The sequence below is a fragment of the Telopea speciosissima genome, chromosome 1, assembly GCF_018873765.1.
Source record: "Telopea speciosissima isolate NSW1024214 ecotype Mountain lineage chromosome 1, Tspe_v1, whole genome shotgun sequence".
In the NCBI taxonomy this organism is placed as follows: Eukaryota; Viridiplantae; Streptophyta; class Magnoliopsida; order Proteales; family Proteaceae; genus Telopea; species Telopea speciosissima.
This window is the reverse complement of record NC_057916.1, coordinates 34169884-34187227: the sequence shown is the minus strand read 5'-3', so window position 1 is coordinate 34187227 and position 17344 is coordinate 34169884. Positions and strand designations below refer to the sequence as shown.

General features: G+C 40.0%; 1 protein-coding gene across 1 annotated transcript in view; it reads left to right on the top strand.

The window, feature by feature from the left end:
- The first annotated feature begins 3900 nt into the window (after nt 1-3900).
- The window catches only part of LOC122646066 (dymeclin-like), a 63359-nt gene continuing 49915 nt past the window's right edge, over nt 3901-17344 (top strand). The window contains exons 1-7 of the mRNA XM_043839541.1: nt 3901-4274; nt 6051-6290; nt 6989-7052; nt 7147-7276; nt 7367-7511; nt 8138-8386; nt 8480-8564. Of these exons, the coding sequence (XP_043695476.1) occupies nt 4088-4274; nt 6051-6290; nt 6989-7052; nt 7147-7276; nt 7367-7511; nt 8138-8386; nt 8480-8564 (1100 nt within the window). The 5' untranslated portion in view covers nt 3901-4087. The remainder of the gene's footprint in view (nt 4275-6050; nt 6291-6988; nt 7053-7146; nt 7277-7366; nt 7512-8137; nt 8387-8479; nt 8565-17344) is intronic.

Genomic DNA, 17344 nt, shown 5'->3' with positions numbered 1-17344 from the left:
TCTAACAAAACATTTCTTCTAAGAATCCTATAAGAAAAGAATAGGCTTAGAATTGTTTTTCAAATCTGAATGCTAAATGGGCAATCAAAGAAGAGGTAGTCTCTGGCTCTCTGCTTTCCAGCCCCATCCAACAGGATGTAGCATAAGCGGTCAAACTGAATGGATCTCCTACTCAGGTGGTCCTTAGTGGGAAGCATATCTATCATACATCTCAAAGCTAAGTACTAACAAAATTTTCAATTAGAAAGTGATGTACATTTGATGAACTTAGGACCCCTTTTTTTTGAGAAGGGGGAGGGGATATTAAAAAGATGAACCTAGAATATCCGACAAAGATTTTGCATGATCAATAATGTATTTGGGTTCAAAGCCCTAATCCCTTCTGCTTGTGCTAAAATTTTCAAAGGCCTGCCCCATGATATCCAAGTTGAGAAGGATAAATTGAACAATTATGATCGACCCCTACTGGGTTGTATCATTAAACAAAAATTGGGGTTATCTGCTAAGAATTATGGTTGAGTGGTTTATGAATGTCTTCGCAGTGGACTTAATTTTAACAAGGATGATGAGAATGTCAACTCCCAACCATTTATGCATTGTAGAGATCTTTTCTTATTTTGTGTCAACGCAATTTATAAAGCATAGGCCGAAACGGATGAAATCAAAGGACATTACTTGAATGCTACCACAGATACATGTGAAGAAATGATCAAAAGGGTTGTATTTGTCAGAGAATTGGGAGTTTCCTACTATAATGCACAACTACTTTATGAGGGAGGGGGATTCACTGCAAATATGATTTTGGCTCATTATTGCTGAGATAATGACCTACTTCTTCATATTCATCGAGCAATGCATGCATTTATTGATAGACAAAAGAATCATGGTATACATTTTCTTGTACTAGCTAAAGCGTTACGTATATTCGGTGGAGATTATATTCACTTTGGTATCGTAGTAGGTAAACTTGAAGGGAAAGAAAAATCACCCTTGATAATTGAACTCACAGATTCTATGTACCTCATGTGCCTTATAGCTTAATCAAAATAAAAGTGAGAAAATATATATTTTTGGGAAAAAGAATGCTAACTGATCGCGTGATTATTGCATCCAGACACAGGAGAGCACGAAAAGACAGTTTAGTCCCTAGTGAATCGAAAATCCCATCCAAACCAATGCCTCTGTATGCACTCTCATTGGCCCTCACGTGAGTGCAAGGGCTACACGACCAGTTAGCGATCTCTTGCCCATATTTTTATTATTCACATACTCTCAATTTAATGAGATTCCACATGCCAAGGATCCCATTTGACGTGTTCATGTAGGGTGGTGAGCCGAATAATTATCACCTCCAATTCCTCCAATTCCTCTAATAGGGGGGAGTGGACCCCCTTGGGCAGTGTTTTTGAGCAGGGGCTAGGGTGATCATTTCCACCCCCATGTGAGGAATTGGAGGGGGCAGTGAATTGGGGGGGAAAACGATTCAAGTGAGCCACCCTCTTAATCATTTTTGCGAAGTTAGCAAATCCAATTAATAATAGAATGAGATAGAAGTATCTCAAATACAACCTATTCAGTATGGAGCCAGAACCCCAGGATTTTAGTTCTTAGCTAGTCTTAACCATCGCTTAAGGAATCAGTATTAGATCGGCAGAGACTAATATCGATTCTTGATCTATCCAAATTTGATCCTGGGGTACTAACGAAGGGTAAAAACATAAATAAAACCTTTTTTATTAAAATTTAGGGGTAAAAACGTTCGATCCAGACCAATACGGATTGATCTAGATCAGTATCAATCTTTGATTACTAAATCCCTGGTCTTAATTAGAACATTTTTTTTTTTTTTGTGGACATCTGTAACAACTAATTTTTATTTTTGAAAAAAGTTTTCTTGCACTATGGTTGTAAGAAAAGTACACCCGAGCCCACTTATGGTCATAAGTGTTCTGCTTCCCCAATAGTATGAAGTCGATAATATTCCCAAATTGTTCCTCAATACCCTTTACACACCTTCTAAACCCCTCGGTCAAAGGACCGTGAGTAAAGAAAAACTGCCTCGTTTTCTTTTATGTTAATTAGAGCTCGTTCCTAAGAACATTGTATTGACAAACCTAGACCTAATAAGCATTGTTTGGAGGATTTAGTTTTTCTTAGCCCATAGGTAAAGAGAGATGGTGATTTGATACTATGATTGTACATCGAGAGAAGTGAATGTTTTATTGTTGAAATTCCAAAATACCTTTTTCTAGTCCAGTCAAAGTGTCAAAAAGTGTCAAATCCTTTGGCGAAATCTTATAAAATAAAATACTTTGGTGAAAAGAATTGGCGTCTATTTACAACCGTAACTAAATCCTTAGGCTTTACCAAAAAAAAAAAAAAAAAAAAACTAAACCCTTAGGAGTTTGGGGTTTTATGAAACCAATTGAAATCAAAATCCGTTCGATTCGATTGAAACAGAAACTGATATAAACCCCAGGCCAAAATGATAACAAATAAAAGATGTTCATAAAAAAAAACCATTTTTAACATTAGATTGAAAATCGAAACCGAACCTATAGCAGCCTGTTAACGGTCCACTAACTCTACTCGCTAAAAAAATAATTTAAATCGAACCGAAACCAAAATCAATCAAAATAAATTTTTGGTCTAATGGTTTGATTCCAATTTAACCTATTAATAGCCTGAACCTGTTTCAGTCTGATTGAAATCAGACCAAACCAACTGATGAAGACCCCTAACGAAGAGACTCACTCTTTACCATGGATTAAGAAAAACTCTGGCATATCACAATTGAAACTATAAATAAGACTATGTTTGGAAGCCAAGAACGTAAAAGACATAATAAAACAAAACTACGATGTAACTATTTCTCCAAATATTAAAATTTTTTTGATTTTTTTTCTTTTATTTTCTTGGCTTCCAAACATTGCCTTAAGGAGAAGTTATTTTTTTGGGGTGGCCGGTGGAGGGAAGACTTTGGGTATTTTTTTTGTGTCTGTCACTCTATCGTATTCCATCTGTTCTTGGCTCCCCGCCTCCCCTCCCCTCCCCCAACCTCCCATGCACCTTTTTCTAGTTTAAGAAATTTAACCGTAGCGAAGAAGACAGAGACGAGCATTAATTTAAGGGCAACGATGACATCTTGTTACAAATAAACGTCACTGCATTGGATTGGTAGAAGTGAGAGATACATGGCCCACATGGGTGATGGGCCGCATCGTACCGTTAGGGTTCAAAACTTCGAATGATCGGACGGTGCTGGGAAATTGGGTTTATCTTGTACAGCTCAGGCCCGTCACGTTGACCATGCACGGTGGACAGTCTTCTTCAATCCTTACTCACCCATGACGACCTTACTTTTTTTTGTGGTAAAGGCATGACGACCTTACTTAAACTCTACCAAACACAGAAACAAAAAAACCTTACTTAAACTTTTCCCTTTAATTAATAATAGTTAGTTTTAATTAATTACAGATAATAGGGGATTATTGGCCACGCGTTCTCCCGCCGACTCTCAAAATACCAACAGCGGGTGACATCAAAATCCCCGAGTATTAATAGTCAGAGTGACTTGCTTCACACTGACCAAACTACCCTTTACTAGAAGGGATCTGTCTTTCCATCCCAATGTCCCAAGCCAAGTCTCAACAAACAATTCATGCTAATCGGAATTTGTCTAACTTATAAGGATATTTTTGTCAATTTGTTGTATTTGAAGTTTTTAGCGTCCCATCGTCGTCAAAGAAAAGTAGCAGGAAGAACAGAACTCCCATGTTTCTTCACCTTCCCGAATTAAAAGTCATCGTCTGTTCTGCCTCCCAAGTCCCACTTTCTTAAGACTCGTTTCGAAGCGACCTTCTCGCTTCTGTGTTTTTGTTGTTTTTCTTTGTCACTAGTAGAGATTCAGGGTTTCGACTTATAGACTGACCGCCAGATCGAAGCTTCCGCAGTCATTCTTCTCTGTTCTTATGATTTCACCTCGTCGTTCTTCTGTCCAATCGAGCAATGCCATCTTTACTCATGAATTGCATTTGGAAGATCTCTGAATTCGTTTTCTGATCGCGGCAGAGGATTAAGAGCTCTGATGGGAGCCGTGCCTTCGACGCCGCGCAAGAACGCGCTGCCGCAGGACCCGGCGGAATACCTAATCGGTGCTTTCGTGGGTGACAAATCTTTCCCCCTCTCCTCTGATTTCTGGGATGGATTGCTCGAGCTGCCCATCTCTCTCCAATGGCCGCATCATCGAGTTCGCCAAGCTTGCGAGATTTTCGGTCGGTAGTTCTCTTATAGTTACCACTAAAAACTTTTTGGACTTCGAATGGAGTAAAGTACTTTTGTCTGCAGCTTGGTTTGTTTCCTGGAATGAAATTACGAAATGGTTTCGTTTTGGTTCTCTTTGCAACATTGCGTATGGGAAATGCTCTTTGCCTAAAATGGGATCATTTCATTTCATTACCAATCTAACAGCAGATTATTCACTACGAACCTAAAACATCCTTACTGAAGCTTCGCTTTATTCATAATGGAAAGTGAACACAAATTGAAATGGTTTCAGTTCGTGTGGCAATAATGCTCAGTCATAGTGCTTTTTCTTCCAGTGCTGACAGTTATCATCAGTTTGTATCTCCTTCCCCTTCCCAAGGAAGAGAACTGTCTTGGTATTTGGTGCTGAGTTGGATATGCTTCATTAAAATGTACGAATCCGCGGGCTTCCCATAATGTGCAGGAGTTTTTACATTTTGCTTTAATGAACTGAATTACAAATATTTTGCTTCTTATGGTGATAAATTCTCTGTTTCAGTCTCCCTCTCCACAGCTTATCTCCGGTTTGTAACACATTTCCTACTATTATCTTGTGTACCACATAGCAAAAACTTTTAAATTTATCAACAAATTAAGCGTACCATTTAATGTTGCTCCTTATCCTCATTGATAAATCGCTCTCTTTCTATCTTCATCTCTTCTTCTTTTGTCTTTCTAACTTTCCGAGTTCCATCATTCCCCTCACAGCAAAATACTGTGCTATGTTATGTGTTGTGAAGGAAATCCAATATGAGGGACCACTTATTATAGTGGTTAGGTTAAGAGAAATTGTGCATTCTTCTGTCTCTCAAATCCGCTTTCTTACTTAAATCTCCTCTCTCATTCTCTCCATATCTGTCCTGTCTGCCATTACTCTTAAGAAATTATTGAATACCATAAGCAGAAACTTAACTTAGGAATTTGCCAGCAATTCTGCGTTTGAGTTACTGTGGTAGCGTTATTGATTTGACTAGGTTTTAATGAGATTCTCTTCTGCTGTTGTGACAGTGTGCCAACTCAGCTTCAAGGCTGGTTGATGCTTCTGAAAATGTATGCCTTTTATGTAGACTCTCTCACTTTGATGCATTCTGAAAAAAATGCATGCCTTTTATGTAATTTCTCTCTCTCTCTCTCAATCTCTCACTCTCTCACATATGGAACCCCTCTCTTTCAAGAGGATTCGCGGCATGTCAAGTCCTGGTAAGGTTCTTCGCTTTGCGTCAAATTAAACCACACGCTCTATTGCTTATGTGAGCCCTCATCAATTCCTTTGAGTTTCATTCTTGCAAATGTAAGTTATGAATGCCTCCCTGTTTAGTTTGCTACTTGCTTCTCTTTCTATAGGGAGTCACATATCTTCTCACAGGGCTTTGCATGTTTGTATTTACATGGATAGAAACATAGAATAATGCCTAAAGATCTCTCTTTTGGTCCTTGTGTAAGTGTGATCTCATTTACAGAGTGTGATTGCTAATACCATGTTGCGTTTCTTTTGTGTGTCAATGCAATTTCAGAAGTTAAACTTATATCCTCTTTAACAATTAGATTATTATTCTCTCTCTCTCTCTCTCTTTTTTTTTTACTTGTAAAGATGCAATGGTGATTTTATTTTAGCATTTATGGTACAATAATAGTATTATAATAATATTTTCTCTTCTGAATTTTTTGCTGTAAACATTATTGTCTCTCTAGATTCTGTTGGACGCTGTTGGAGTTCTTATTGGTTAGCTGCTATATTTTTGCAGCACAAAACAACAATCATACGAGGCACCTTGCAAAGATTATTATTCATCTAGTTCGTTGTTTGCAAGAGTCCATGACAACTTCTGCTGGACCATCACTCGTACATATGAAGGCTGTTCATGCAGCATATCTAGCCTCTATATTTCTGAAGTACTTAATTGAAAATTTCAAAGATAATAGCTTTGAAGAACTCTATCTATCGCTTGATGAAGGTGAAACAGTACCAGAAAATTTCCCCGAGGGTAAGTAACTGTTTTATGGTGCATGGCTACAAATTTTCACTTAGGTCACTCCCAATTTGATTTGTCATGATGAAAATATTATCATTTTGTAAAACTGGTCTGTTATTGATAATTTGATACAAGAGGAAGACTTTGACTATACAAATAGAAGTGAATCACCCTGATTTTGGTGGAGATGTTGTACACAAGTTATTCTAATCGGTGATGTAATCTATCAATGATATGTTGCTAGGGCTCGATCTTATGTCTTTTCAGTTCATGGTTAATTCTATCTTTACTTTTTCTCCTGTCTGCACAAGGTTGGAGTAGTGTCATCTAAAAATGGTACATTGGTCCAGTTTTTCATTAAATTTGTCCGTAAAATACTGAACAGCTCTGATTTGCGCAGACCTGGTGAGGCAATGTACTTATTGACTATATTTTACACCGTCAAATCAATTTGAAGAACTACTTCTGGCAATTTTGTTATTCTGTGTCTTTAGAGTAGACATTGAAGGTCAACCATTATGAAATTTCTTGTGACTTGTTTAATTTTCTATATGGTGTTATTTTGTTCACCTGTTTTTTTTACCTTTGTCACGCTTGCAGTTATCCATGTTATATGGTGGATCTTTTCATGTCCAATAGGTGGCTATCTTATTGGTTTTCTCCCCCCAATAAAGAAATCAGGGCCTTATCTCTGTTTTTGTTTATTGTAGATCAAAACACAGCAAATTTTGTAATGCATGGTGTGCTTAGCTTTATTGGCATGTCGGATGTAAGGTATGTTCTTGATTTTCAAATGATTATATGTTGTTTATTAGTAGTTTATTTTGTTGCGCTCCTAATTTTATATCACTCTTTGTTTGGTTGCAAGTTCTCACACGTACCTTCTACACCATGAACTGCTGAACTTTATGCTTGTAGCCATGTCTACTCAACTTTGTTATGCTCCTTCTCTGGGGCCAAAAGTTGTGCATCCATTCCTTGATGCAGCAATCATTCAGGTGATTGGAAGGATTTGGCTTTTCTTTAGTGCCCTCAAAATTTTGGAAAGTTAATATAACAGTCCATGGTACTGTGCTTTTATTTAACAGGAAACTTCTTTGGCTGGTTTGGTTGTTCACAAGCTACTACTTAATTATATCACATGTCCTTATTTTCCCTTAAATGGTGGATCCTATTCCATTTTTTCTGGTGGAAGTCAGCTTGGTGTTCTACAAAAAGTTGGTTCTGCCGCTGGTATGGTGTTTCCTCTTTTATATGTCATTACTTTTATAGAGACTTATGCCTTTTCCCCTTTTTTATATAGACTTTCTTGATAGCTCTACTTTTCTTTTGCATCTCTTTATCTGGCGGATGTTACAATTAGAGTACTCAATAATGTTATAATGACTTGCTTAATTTTTTGTCTTCTCTTTCTTTTGGCAGTAGGAACTGGATTGAAATGGCATGTCCATGCCCAAGCCACACATTTTTTACGATAAAAAATTCATAATTTTTTTTCCGGCTTCCACCATCTTCCTACATTTTTCAGCATAATAAATTTCTTGTCGTCATGCTAATGTTCATTCTCTTGAAATCCATCTGCACGCCTTGGTGGTCTTGATGCCATATGTTTGCTTTGGATTTCTGGTTAGATAAATTTCGTCCTTCCTTCCCCTTGGACTGCTGCTTTCTGATGCAGCCAAGGAAAAGACATTTGATCTTATGTTTTATGCATTACCCTGTCCATGTACATTTTGTTATAGAAACAGGAAATTGATTTGTTTTATAAATCACCTTTACTTCCATATGTGATAATACTGTAGAATTTCACCCATTGTCTATAGAAGCCACTGATACATACTCTTTTTCTGTGGTTGCAGCAAATTTTGTACTATTGCCATTCAGTTATTTTGTTAGTTCAAATGGTGAAGGTTCAAGAAGCCCGTTGGCAGAAAGCAGTCTTGTTGTTTTACTTATTCTTATTCATTATAGAAAATACAACATGGTGGATGAGTCCTTACTAGATAAAAGTGAAGATGATGCTACTATGGATTCTCTTTTGAAAGATAGTTCATATTTTTCTGAGAATCCTTACTGCAAGGCCTTAGAAAATGCTAGAGATATTGAGTGTAAGATCAATTTTCTTCTTGTTCTTTCCTGAGCATCACATAACGATAATTCATTCATCATATAATTCTGTGCAAACAAATCTCTTGTTGTAGTGGATCATATGGATGTTGAAGGTAATGCACATAATGAGCCCTTTATGAGGTTGCCTTTTGCCTCTCTATTTGACACCCTTGGATTGTGAGTATCTATACCTTCTTGTGGTCCTTTATTTGAAATTAACAAGTAGGTTCTTAGGTTTTACTTCTGTATCGTTCAGGATGAATATATTTGGAATGCTTTTTCTTTGGTTGGATTTACATGTGGAACTCATAGGCACATTCATATATAACTGCACTATTTGTTAGTTGTCCTTGATTCTAACAATTTATTGCTTCTCTGTCTCCCATTTCCCTTCTTCCACTATTTTTTGACTTCTTCAGATTTTTTGAGCGAACAGGTATAATAAATGAACAATGGAGAGCTAGTAACCAGGAAAAATGTAAAATACTTTTGTGTACATAGCTTACAAAATAACCCTCCAGTCCTTTTCAAAATCCTCAAGCTTGAGGCTTCTAAACTTTATTGGACGACACTTCAGAAACAGCTTACATTGTTACCAGTACTCAAAGTCTGGAATTGATCACTGCGAATTCTGCAAAATGATTTTCTTATGTCCCTCCCAAATACCTTAAAAAACTAGATATGAAAAAATTCTCCATAGGAAAACCAAGTTCCATCCCCTTCTACCTTTCTTCAGTTGATCTATGCTATATTTGAAAGCTCGAGCAAGAACTATCCTATATAGGATACAATACAGTGGATGAATAATTGATGAACATTTACTCTTTCAGCCATAGTCAAAAACCAAAAGCATGTGAAACAACTGCACTATATGAGCAATGCTGCAGCCATAGTTGTCAAGGTGGTGGAGGGGTGCCTAAGCGCTTAGGCGACAAGGTGCCCTCCTAGGCAACCAAGGCGCCCAACTGTTATTTTTTATTTCCCCTCTTTTCTAACATTATTTAGTATGCTACAATATATAGTTATATACTGTTCAGAACCGTGGGATTAGAATATTAGAATATTGTTAGCACCTTACATTAGGTTAAATTAGGGTTTCACTTTATTTTCCCTTTTTACCTTTTTACCCTCTTTGGGTTGTAACTCTATTATAAATAAAGAGGACCTCTGTCATTAATGACAAGTCACATCATTCCTCAACCTCTGATTTAGAACTTGGTATCAGAGCCCAAAACCCTAGAAAGTTTTCTCGTTCTTCAAGCTTCTCATCTCCACCACCGCCTCTGCCCATTGATGGCAATCACCTCCTCGTATAGCATGATAGATGATATATAAACCATGCACCTTTAGTTTCTCCTCTTCATTGCGCCTCCATCACCATGCGTCTTCCCACCACCGCGACCACGTTTGGTTGCCTCTTGCCGCGCCGCCTCTTATTCGCTGTGCCTCTCTCTGCCGAGATCCATTCTCGATCGCCGTGCCCGTAGCGATACCCCTGTAGCTTTTCCCAACACTGCCGCCGCGACCACCTGTCGTTGTGCCTTTTGCCCACTGCGATCCACAACTCTGTGCTACCGTCCGCTGGCCCCTATTGCCGGTGCCGCCGTGACCTCCAGTCGCCGTGCGTCCACTCTTCCATTTCGGGTAAAGGTTCAGTTTCTTGCTCTTCCCATCTCTCTTTCCTCAGTTTTGTACATCCCAAAATCATGTGCAAATTTGTTATCCATTTGTCGTCTAACTAATGAGTTGAATTGTTCTGTTTACTTCTTTTCCACTCATTGCTTGTTTCAGGATGTGGTGACGGGCGCAACGATTGGGTATGGTTGGGTCCATGATGGTCTCTACTACTTGGAATCCACACCAGTCGCACCACTCCCTTCTTTAGCTCACACCCTCCGTTCTGATAATGCATTGACCAAGCTTCATCACTGACATCGCCGTTTGGGACACCCTTCTTTTCATAATTTACGTTCTATGTTTCCAGATTTAGTTAAAGTTTGTGGTTTGGAACAACTCCATTGTGATGTGTGTGAATTTGCAAAACACACTAGAAACTCTTATTCTAATAGTGATGTTCCTTTTTCCTTTATTCATTATGATATATGGGGTCCCTCTAGGACCGTTAATCGTAATGGTTTTCATCGGTTCATCACATTTATTGATAATTGCACAGGTCTCACATGGATTTACCTTTTACACCATAAGTTTGATGCCTTCTCTTGTTTTCAGTCTTTCCATGTCATGCTTAGGACTCAATTTAATGCTACCATTCGAGTTCTTCATAGTGATAATGGTACGGAATATATAGACAGTAGTTTTCAGCAATATCTTTCTTCCCATGGGATCCTCTCCCAAACTTCGTGTGTTCGGATACCAGAACAAAATGGCATCCCTGAATGGAAAAATTGTCATCTCTTGGATGTGACCTGTGTCTTGATGTTTACTACTGGTGTCCCTAAAACCTATTGAGGAGATGTATCAATAGGGTTTCCTCTAGTGTCCTCAATTTTAAGACACCTCTTTCCTTTCTGGACCATACTATTTCCTCCTCCCTTCCGCCCAAAATTTTTGGGTATGTCTGCTTTGCTCATAATTCTTCTCCTACCCAATCTAAACTGGATCCCTGGTCTCTTCGGTGTATGTTCCTTTGTTATTCAGCCTCTCAAAAGGGGTACAAGTGTTATGACCCTCCTTCTCGCTGTCTCATGGCACCATAGATGTCACCTTCTATGAGTCTAAAGCATATATTTCACAACACCTCTTCAGGGGGAGAGTCTTGAGGAATAGCTGTCATTACCAATTGTCCCTATGGTTATTGATAGTCTTCTAGTTCAGGGGGAGCTTCTTGTCCAAAGAGAACATATTATTGATAGTACCGGTGGTGAGGGAGAGACTTTGGTTCACTCTGTTCCTGATCTGGAACGATAACTTGCACTCACAGTAGATTCAAGAAAAAGGGAACCATGAATGACCAACCATTACCCACAGTGGCGCCTCCACCAGATTCGCCCCTCACCATCAGGTAATACTTCTCCCACTTCTGATAATGTGCCTGATCTTGCTATACATGATTACCGTACCATTGCTATAAGAAAAGGCGTTCGTTCCTGTACCTAACATCCCATTTCCCCATTTTGTTTCTTATTAATCTTTATTACCCTCCTATCGGGCCTTTGTTTCCTCTTTGTCTTCTGTGTCTATTCCACAAGATTGGAAAGAAGATATCAAAGATCCGAAATGGAAGGCTGCCATGCTAGAAGAAATGCAGGCCTTGGACAAACATGGTACTTGGGAACTTGTCCCTCACCCTGAAGGGAAGAAGTTGGTTGGTTGCAAATGGGTGTTTAAAGTCAAGCAAAGGGCAGATGGCACCATTGAGAGATACAAGGCATGTCTGATTGCCAAGGACTTCACCCAAACCTATGGGATAGATTATCAAGAAACCTTTGCACCAGTTGCAAAGATGAACTCAGTTAGGGCATTATTGTCATGTGCTGCCAATCTGGGGTGGAACCTTTAACAATTGGATGTCAAGAATGCCTTCTTGAATGGAGATCTTGAAGAGGAAGTGTACATGGACTTGCCTTCAGGTTTTGCTCCCTCATCTATTATTGGTCATGTTTGCAGACTGAAGAAGTCCCTTTATGGACTCAAACAATCTCCTAGGGCGTGGTTTGGTCACTTTCTGAAAGCCATGCAGAAGTTTGGATATTTACAAAGCTAAGCTGATGATGTGCTGTTTGTGAAAAAGAGTGGTACCCAAATTACAGCCCTCGTTATGTATGTAGATGATATAGTAATCACTGGGAATGACGATACCGAAATCCCCTATCTGAAATCTTTGTTAGCAAAGGAGTTTGCAACAAAGGATCTAGGACCTCTCCGTTATTTTTTTGGGATAGAAGTTGCAAGATCAAACAAGGGTATTTTTATTTCCCAATGAAAGTATGCCTTGGACCTCCTTGATGAAACAAGAATGCTTGGATGTAAGTAATGCAGAAAACGACCTCGAACCAGGGAAACCAGTGGGAGATCGATTGCATCAGGATCGATACAATTAAAAGAACAAAAATAAAAACTGCAACTCTTTTTTTTTAATTTTTATTGGTACTTTTCTGTTACATAAGAAGAAGAACCCCCAAAAAAAAAAAAGATAAGAAGAAGATATAGAGAAGATAGAAGAGAAGGGGATAGGGGGATGGGCTTTCTCAGCCTTGGGTCTCGCACCCACAACTATCCCAGCTGTTGAAACAAGGAATTACTCCCATAATCAGTGGCAAGCTTGGCCAGAAAATTCTATTCTTCAAATCTGATCCTTCCTTACAATAGGGGACCTATTAATAGCTTAGGCAAGCTTACAAAATAGAGGGTATAAAATAGAAACTTTCTAAAAACCAAAATAGAAGGTAGGAAAATAGCAACTAATGAAAAATAGAAGCTAGCTGAAAATAGAAACTACTAAGGCTTTATAGATCCAACCTTCTAAACAAGCCAGGAAACAAAAATAAAAACTAATAGATTTAATAACTAGGTACTACTAAGAGAATGGTAACTAAATAAAATCAGATCTTCACACCAGCTGGCCATATCAGCCCCCAAATCACGGTTCACGTGAACAGTGTCACGCAAACAGTAATTTTTTTTGAATTCTGTCCGTCCTGTTCACGTGAACAGTAACTTTTTTTTTTTTTGAATTCTGTCCGTCTTCTTCATGCTTCTCTTTGGGCTGGGGCTGCCTTAGGTGATGCTCCATCGAACCAACGAAAACTTGCCACATCATCATACCAAACTGCTTCTCACAATAGTCGAATCCACAACCTTGCTGGGCTGGTTTTACGGCTTGTTCCTGAGAGTACATATGGACTTGTGATCTACATCAGTAAGCCTTGCAGACTCCCTTATTGAGGTTAATCACCAGTTGTGTAGTGCCATGGGTGATTTGGTTGACAGAGAATAGTAATAAAGACTGGCTGGCTGGCTGATTTACTTGTCCCATACTAGACCTGATATTGCCTATGTTGTAGGCATTGTGAGTCGGTTTCTCCATGATCCTAGGACATCTCACCTTGATGCAGTGCACCGTATATTGAGGTATTGAAGTCTGCCCCTGGGAAAGGTGTTCTCTTCTCTAATAATGGGAACCTAAGACTGGAAGTGTTTACTGATGCCGATTGGGCTGGATTTGTTGATGATCAGCGATCTACTTCTGGTTATTGTTCCTTCCTAGGTGGTTTACTGATGCCGATTGGGCTGGATTTGTTGATGATCAGCGATCTACTTCTGGTTATTGTTCCTTCCTAGGTGGTAACCTTGTCACATGGCGAAGCAAGAAAAAGTTTGTTGTATCCCGGTCCAGTGCTGAAGCAGAGTATCGTGCCATGATCCAAGGGATTTGTGAAATCATGTGGCTTAAGGGACTATTGAGTGATCTGGGAGTTACTTCTGAAGTTCCGATGCGACTCTACTGTGACAACAAGGCTGCCATTAACATTTTCCATAATCCAGTTTTAGCATGACAGGACAAAACATATTGAGATCAACAGACACTTCATCAAAGAAAATCTTGAGCAAGGAATTGTTTGTATCCCTTTTGTTAGTTCTGTTAATCTGCTTGCTGATGTATTTATGAAGGGATTGAATTGTAAGGTGTTTCATCCACTGGTCTCCAAGTTGGGCATGTATGATATATAGGCACTAACTTGAGGGGGAGTGTTGAGAACCGTTGGATTAGAATATTGTTAGCACCTTACATTAGGTTAAATTAGGGTTACACTTTATTTTCCCTTTTCCCTTCTTTAGGTTGTAACTCTATTATAAATGATGTAAGGTGCAAGAATGACTCCATTTGGACCGTCTCCATCCGTACTGATTCCTCCTGGGTCTGGCGCAAGATCCTCCTTCTTCGCCCCTTGGCACTTAGAGCCACCTCCTCTTTTGTTGCTGATGGGTCCTCCATCTCCCTCTGGCTTGACCCCTGGCACCCCAATGGAGTCCTCTATAATTTCTTTGGGGCTAGAGCAATTTACTCCTCCGGCATTCCCAAGTCAGCCCCCTTATCCTCCATCATCTCTCATGGATCTTGGACCCCCCATCTGCTCCTCCCCTCACCCTCTCCCTCTCCCTGATCTGGAACTCCCTTCCCCCCCTTCCCCTATCCCCCCCCCCCCCAGCCCAAGCGGACAAGGTTATTTGGCTCCCCTCTACAAACGGCCTTTTTAGTTTTAGATCTGCTTGGAACCTAGTTAGGAACCATGCCCCTACTGCCCTTTGGCACAAACTAGTCTAGTTCAAAGGTCACATTCCTCGCCATAGCTTCCTAGCTTGGAGAACCCTTAACCTTTGCCTTCTAACCCAAGCCTTCCTCCTCCACCGAAGAATTCCTGTCCCCCCTTCTTGTATCTTCTATTGGAGTGGATCCAAAGACATTGACCACCTCTTCTTTGCTTGCCCGTTTACCGCTACTATCTGGAAAAAAGCCCTTTCATTTATTTGGCCTCACAGTAGGAGACCCCTCCCTTTCGCTCGAGAGTGGCTCTGGCTGGCCATGACTTCCCTTGGCTACTCTATCTGCGATACTATTGGTAAGCTTGTGTTTAGCGTAGCAGCTCTTTACCACATTTGGATGGAGAGAAACCTTAAGAGATGGACCTCCAACTCGCGTTCCCTTGACTTGATTTGGAAAGCCATCTTTTTGGATGTCTCCTCTAAGATTAGTTTTTTGCCTCATACGACTTTTTTGGATTTCCCAAGGAATAGGCAGATTGTTGTATTTAGGGGTTTAGATAGTGCTCTTTTACGGCCCCATACCCCCTCTTAGTTGGGTCTGGAGTTTGTTTCCCCCCCTCTCTCTCTCCTTTGTGTATTCCCCCCTTTCCCTCTCGCCCCCCTTCGGGCTTTGGTAATAGATTTTTTGTTCACCAAAAAAAAAAAAAAAACTCTATTATAAATAAAAAGGACCTTTGTTATTAATGACAGGCCACATCATTCCTCAACCTCTAATTCCGAACTTATACAGTTGAGATTCTAGGGGCATTTTGGTCTCTCTAGTTATTTTATTCTTCTCTTTGTAAGGCTGCGCTAGGTACAGGGGTATTTTTGTCCCCCTTTATATTTTAACTTGAATATATATTGAATATATATATATATATATATATATATTGTTGTAATATGGGTTCAGGGGTAGAATAGTCATAAGGGTATTTCTGTCTTTGTACTCATTACAAAATGTTCTGCTCTTTATTATAAATAAAGATGGCTGTAGTCACTCTGACTCAAGCCAGTATTCACGGAATTCTACATGGTATCAGAGCCAAAAATATTCCGGGGATATGGGAATTGAGTTTTTTTTTCTCTCTCTCTCTCTCTCTTCTCCATCATGATTCTGCCCTAAGGCCAGCCACCACCGCAAGCAGCAGGCCCTCTTCCAGCTTCCGCCAGCCCCTCCACCACCTACCGCCACCTCTGCCAGCCCCTCTACCACCCTCTACCACCTCTGCCAGGCCTCAACAGCCCCCCACCACCACCGCTAGGCTCCGCCAGCCCTCCACCACCTTCTGCCACTCCCTCCAGCTCGCAGGCCTCTCGCCCTCTCTTTTTTCTCTCGCGAGAGGATTTTTCCCTCCTTGCCGAGATTTTTTACCCACTCTTGGTGGTGAGTTGACTCCCACTGAGGGTTTTTCACCTTCCCTCCTTATGTTCTAAATTTTTTTGGGGGATTTATTTCGGTTTTTTTTACCAATCATCATGCCTGACAACTCTGAAATCACTTCTGCCTCATTTGGTTCTGTTGGTTCGTCGCAACGTGACTTCATTCTGTTTCCAGTGAATCCCATCAAGTTGAATGGCAGTAATTATTTGTTGTAGATGTAGAAGAGGATGTCTCAAGTTGCTAAACTTGTTGTAATAGTTGAGAGAGGTCATTAGAAGAACCACCACCATCACTGGAAGACCCATGAGTAGTGTCAGGAGGATGCACGGGATCAGCCGCTCCATCGAGACTACAAGTGTTTGCTAATTGCTCTCGTGCCCATTGTGGTTTGCCATGTTTTAGCCAACATTTATCAATACATTTATCAATAGTGTGGTTAGGACGACCACAATGAGAGCACCAACGAGAGCTACCATTACCAGAAGATGAACCAGCAGGGTTGGAAACAGCCCCACTACCACCAGAACCAACCCCACGACCACGACCAGATCCAGAACCACGACCTCGAGAAGAGGTACCACCATCGTGACCACGCCCTCCAGTAGAAGTAAAGAGGGCAGAATTATCCTTGGAGACAGGAGCTGGATCAGATTTCACCACCGAAGGAGAAACAACTCTCTGGATTCGACAATATGCTTCATTCATAGACGGGATCTTCACACCAGCCAATAATTGGCTTTTGACGGAGTGAAGATCAGAATCCAATCCAGAGAGAAACTTAGCAACCAAGAACTCAAAACGTTGGGATTTAATCACAGAAGCATCAATAGAGATAGGCTGGTACACATTGAGTTCTTCCCACTTCCCCTTCAATGAACTGTAATATTCGCCAAGGGACTTTCCTTCTTGCTTGAAAGAGAAAAATTTCTCATATAAATCATAAATTCGAGACAAATTGGTATCTTGAGAATAGCTCTCCTTGAGTTCTTCCCAAACACCCTTGGCAGTTTTATGAAACATAACATTAGAGGCTATGGAGGGTTCTATGCTATTCCAAAGCCAACAAAGAAGAGTTGCATTTTCAGCCTTCCAATCTTCATATTTGTCATCAGTAGGAGCTGGCGGTGTCATAGTAAAATAAAACATCTTCCGGTGAGCAGTAACATAAACTTCAAAGGCTTGCGACCAAAGGAGGTCGTTGGAGGCACCATTCAACTTGATGGTAGTAATCTGAATACTAAAGTTGTCTGTAGGAGGCTTAGAATCAGCCATGAAATCGAGTAAATATTGTCAAAAAAAAAACCTTGGA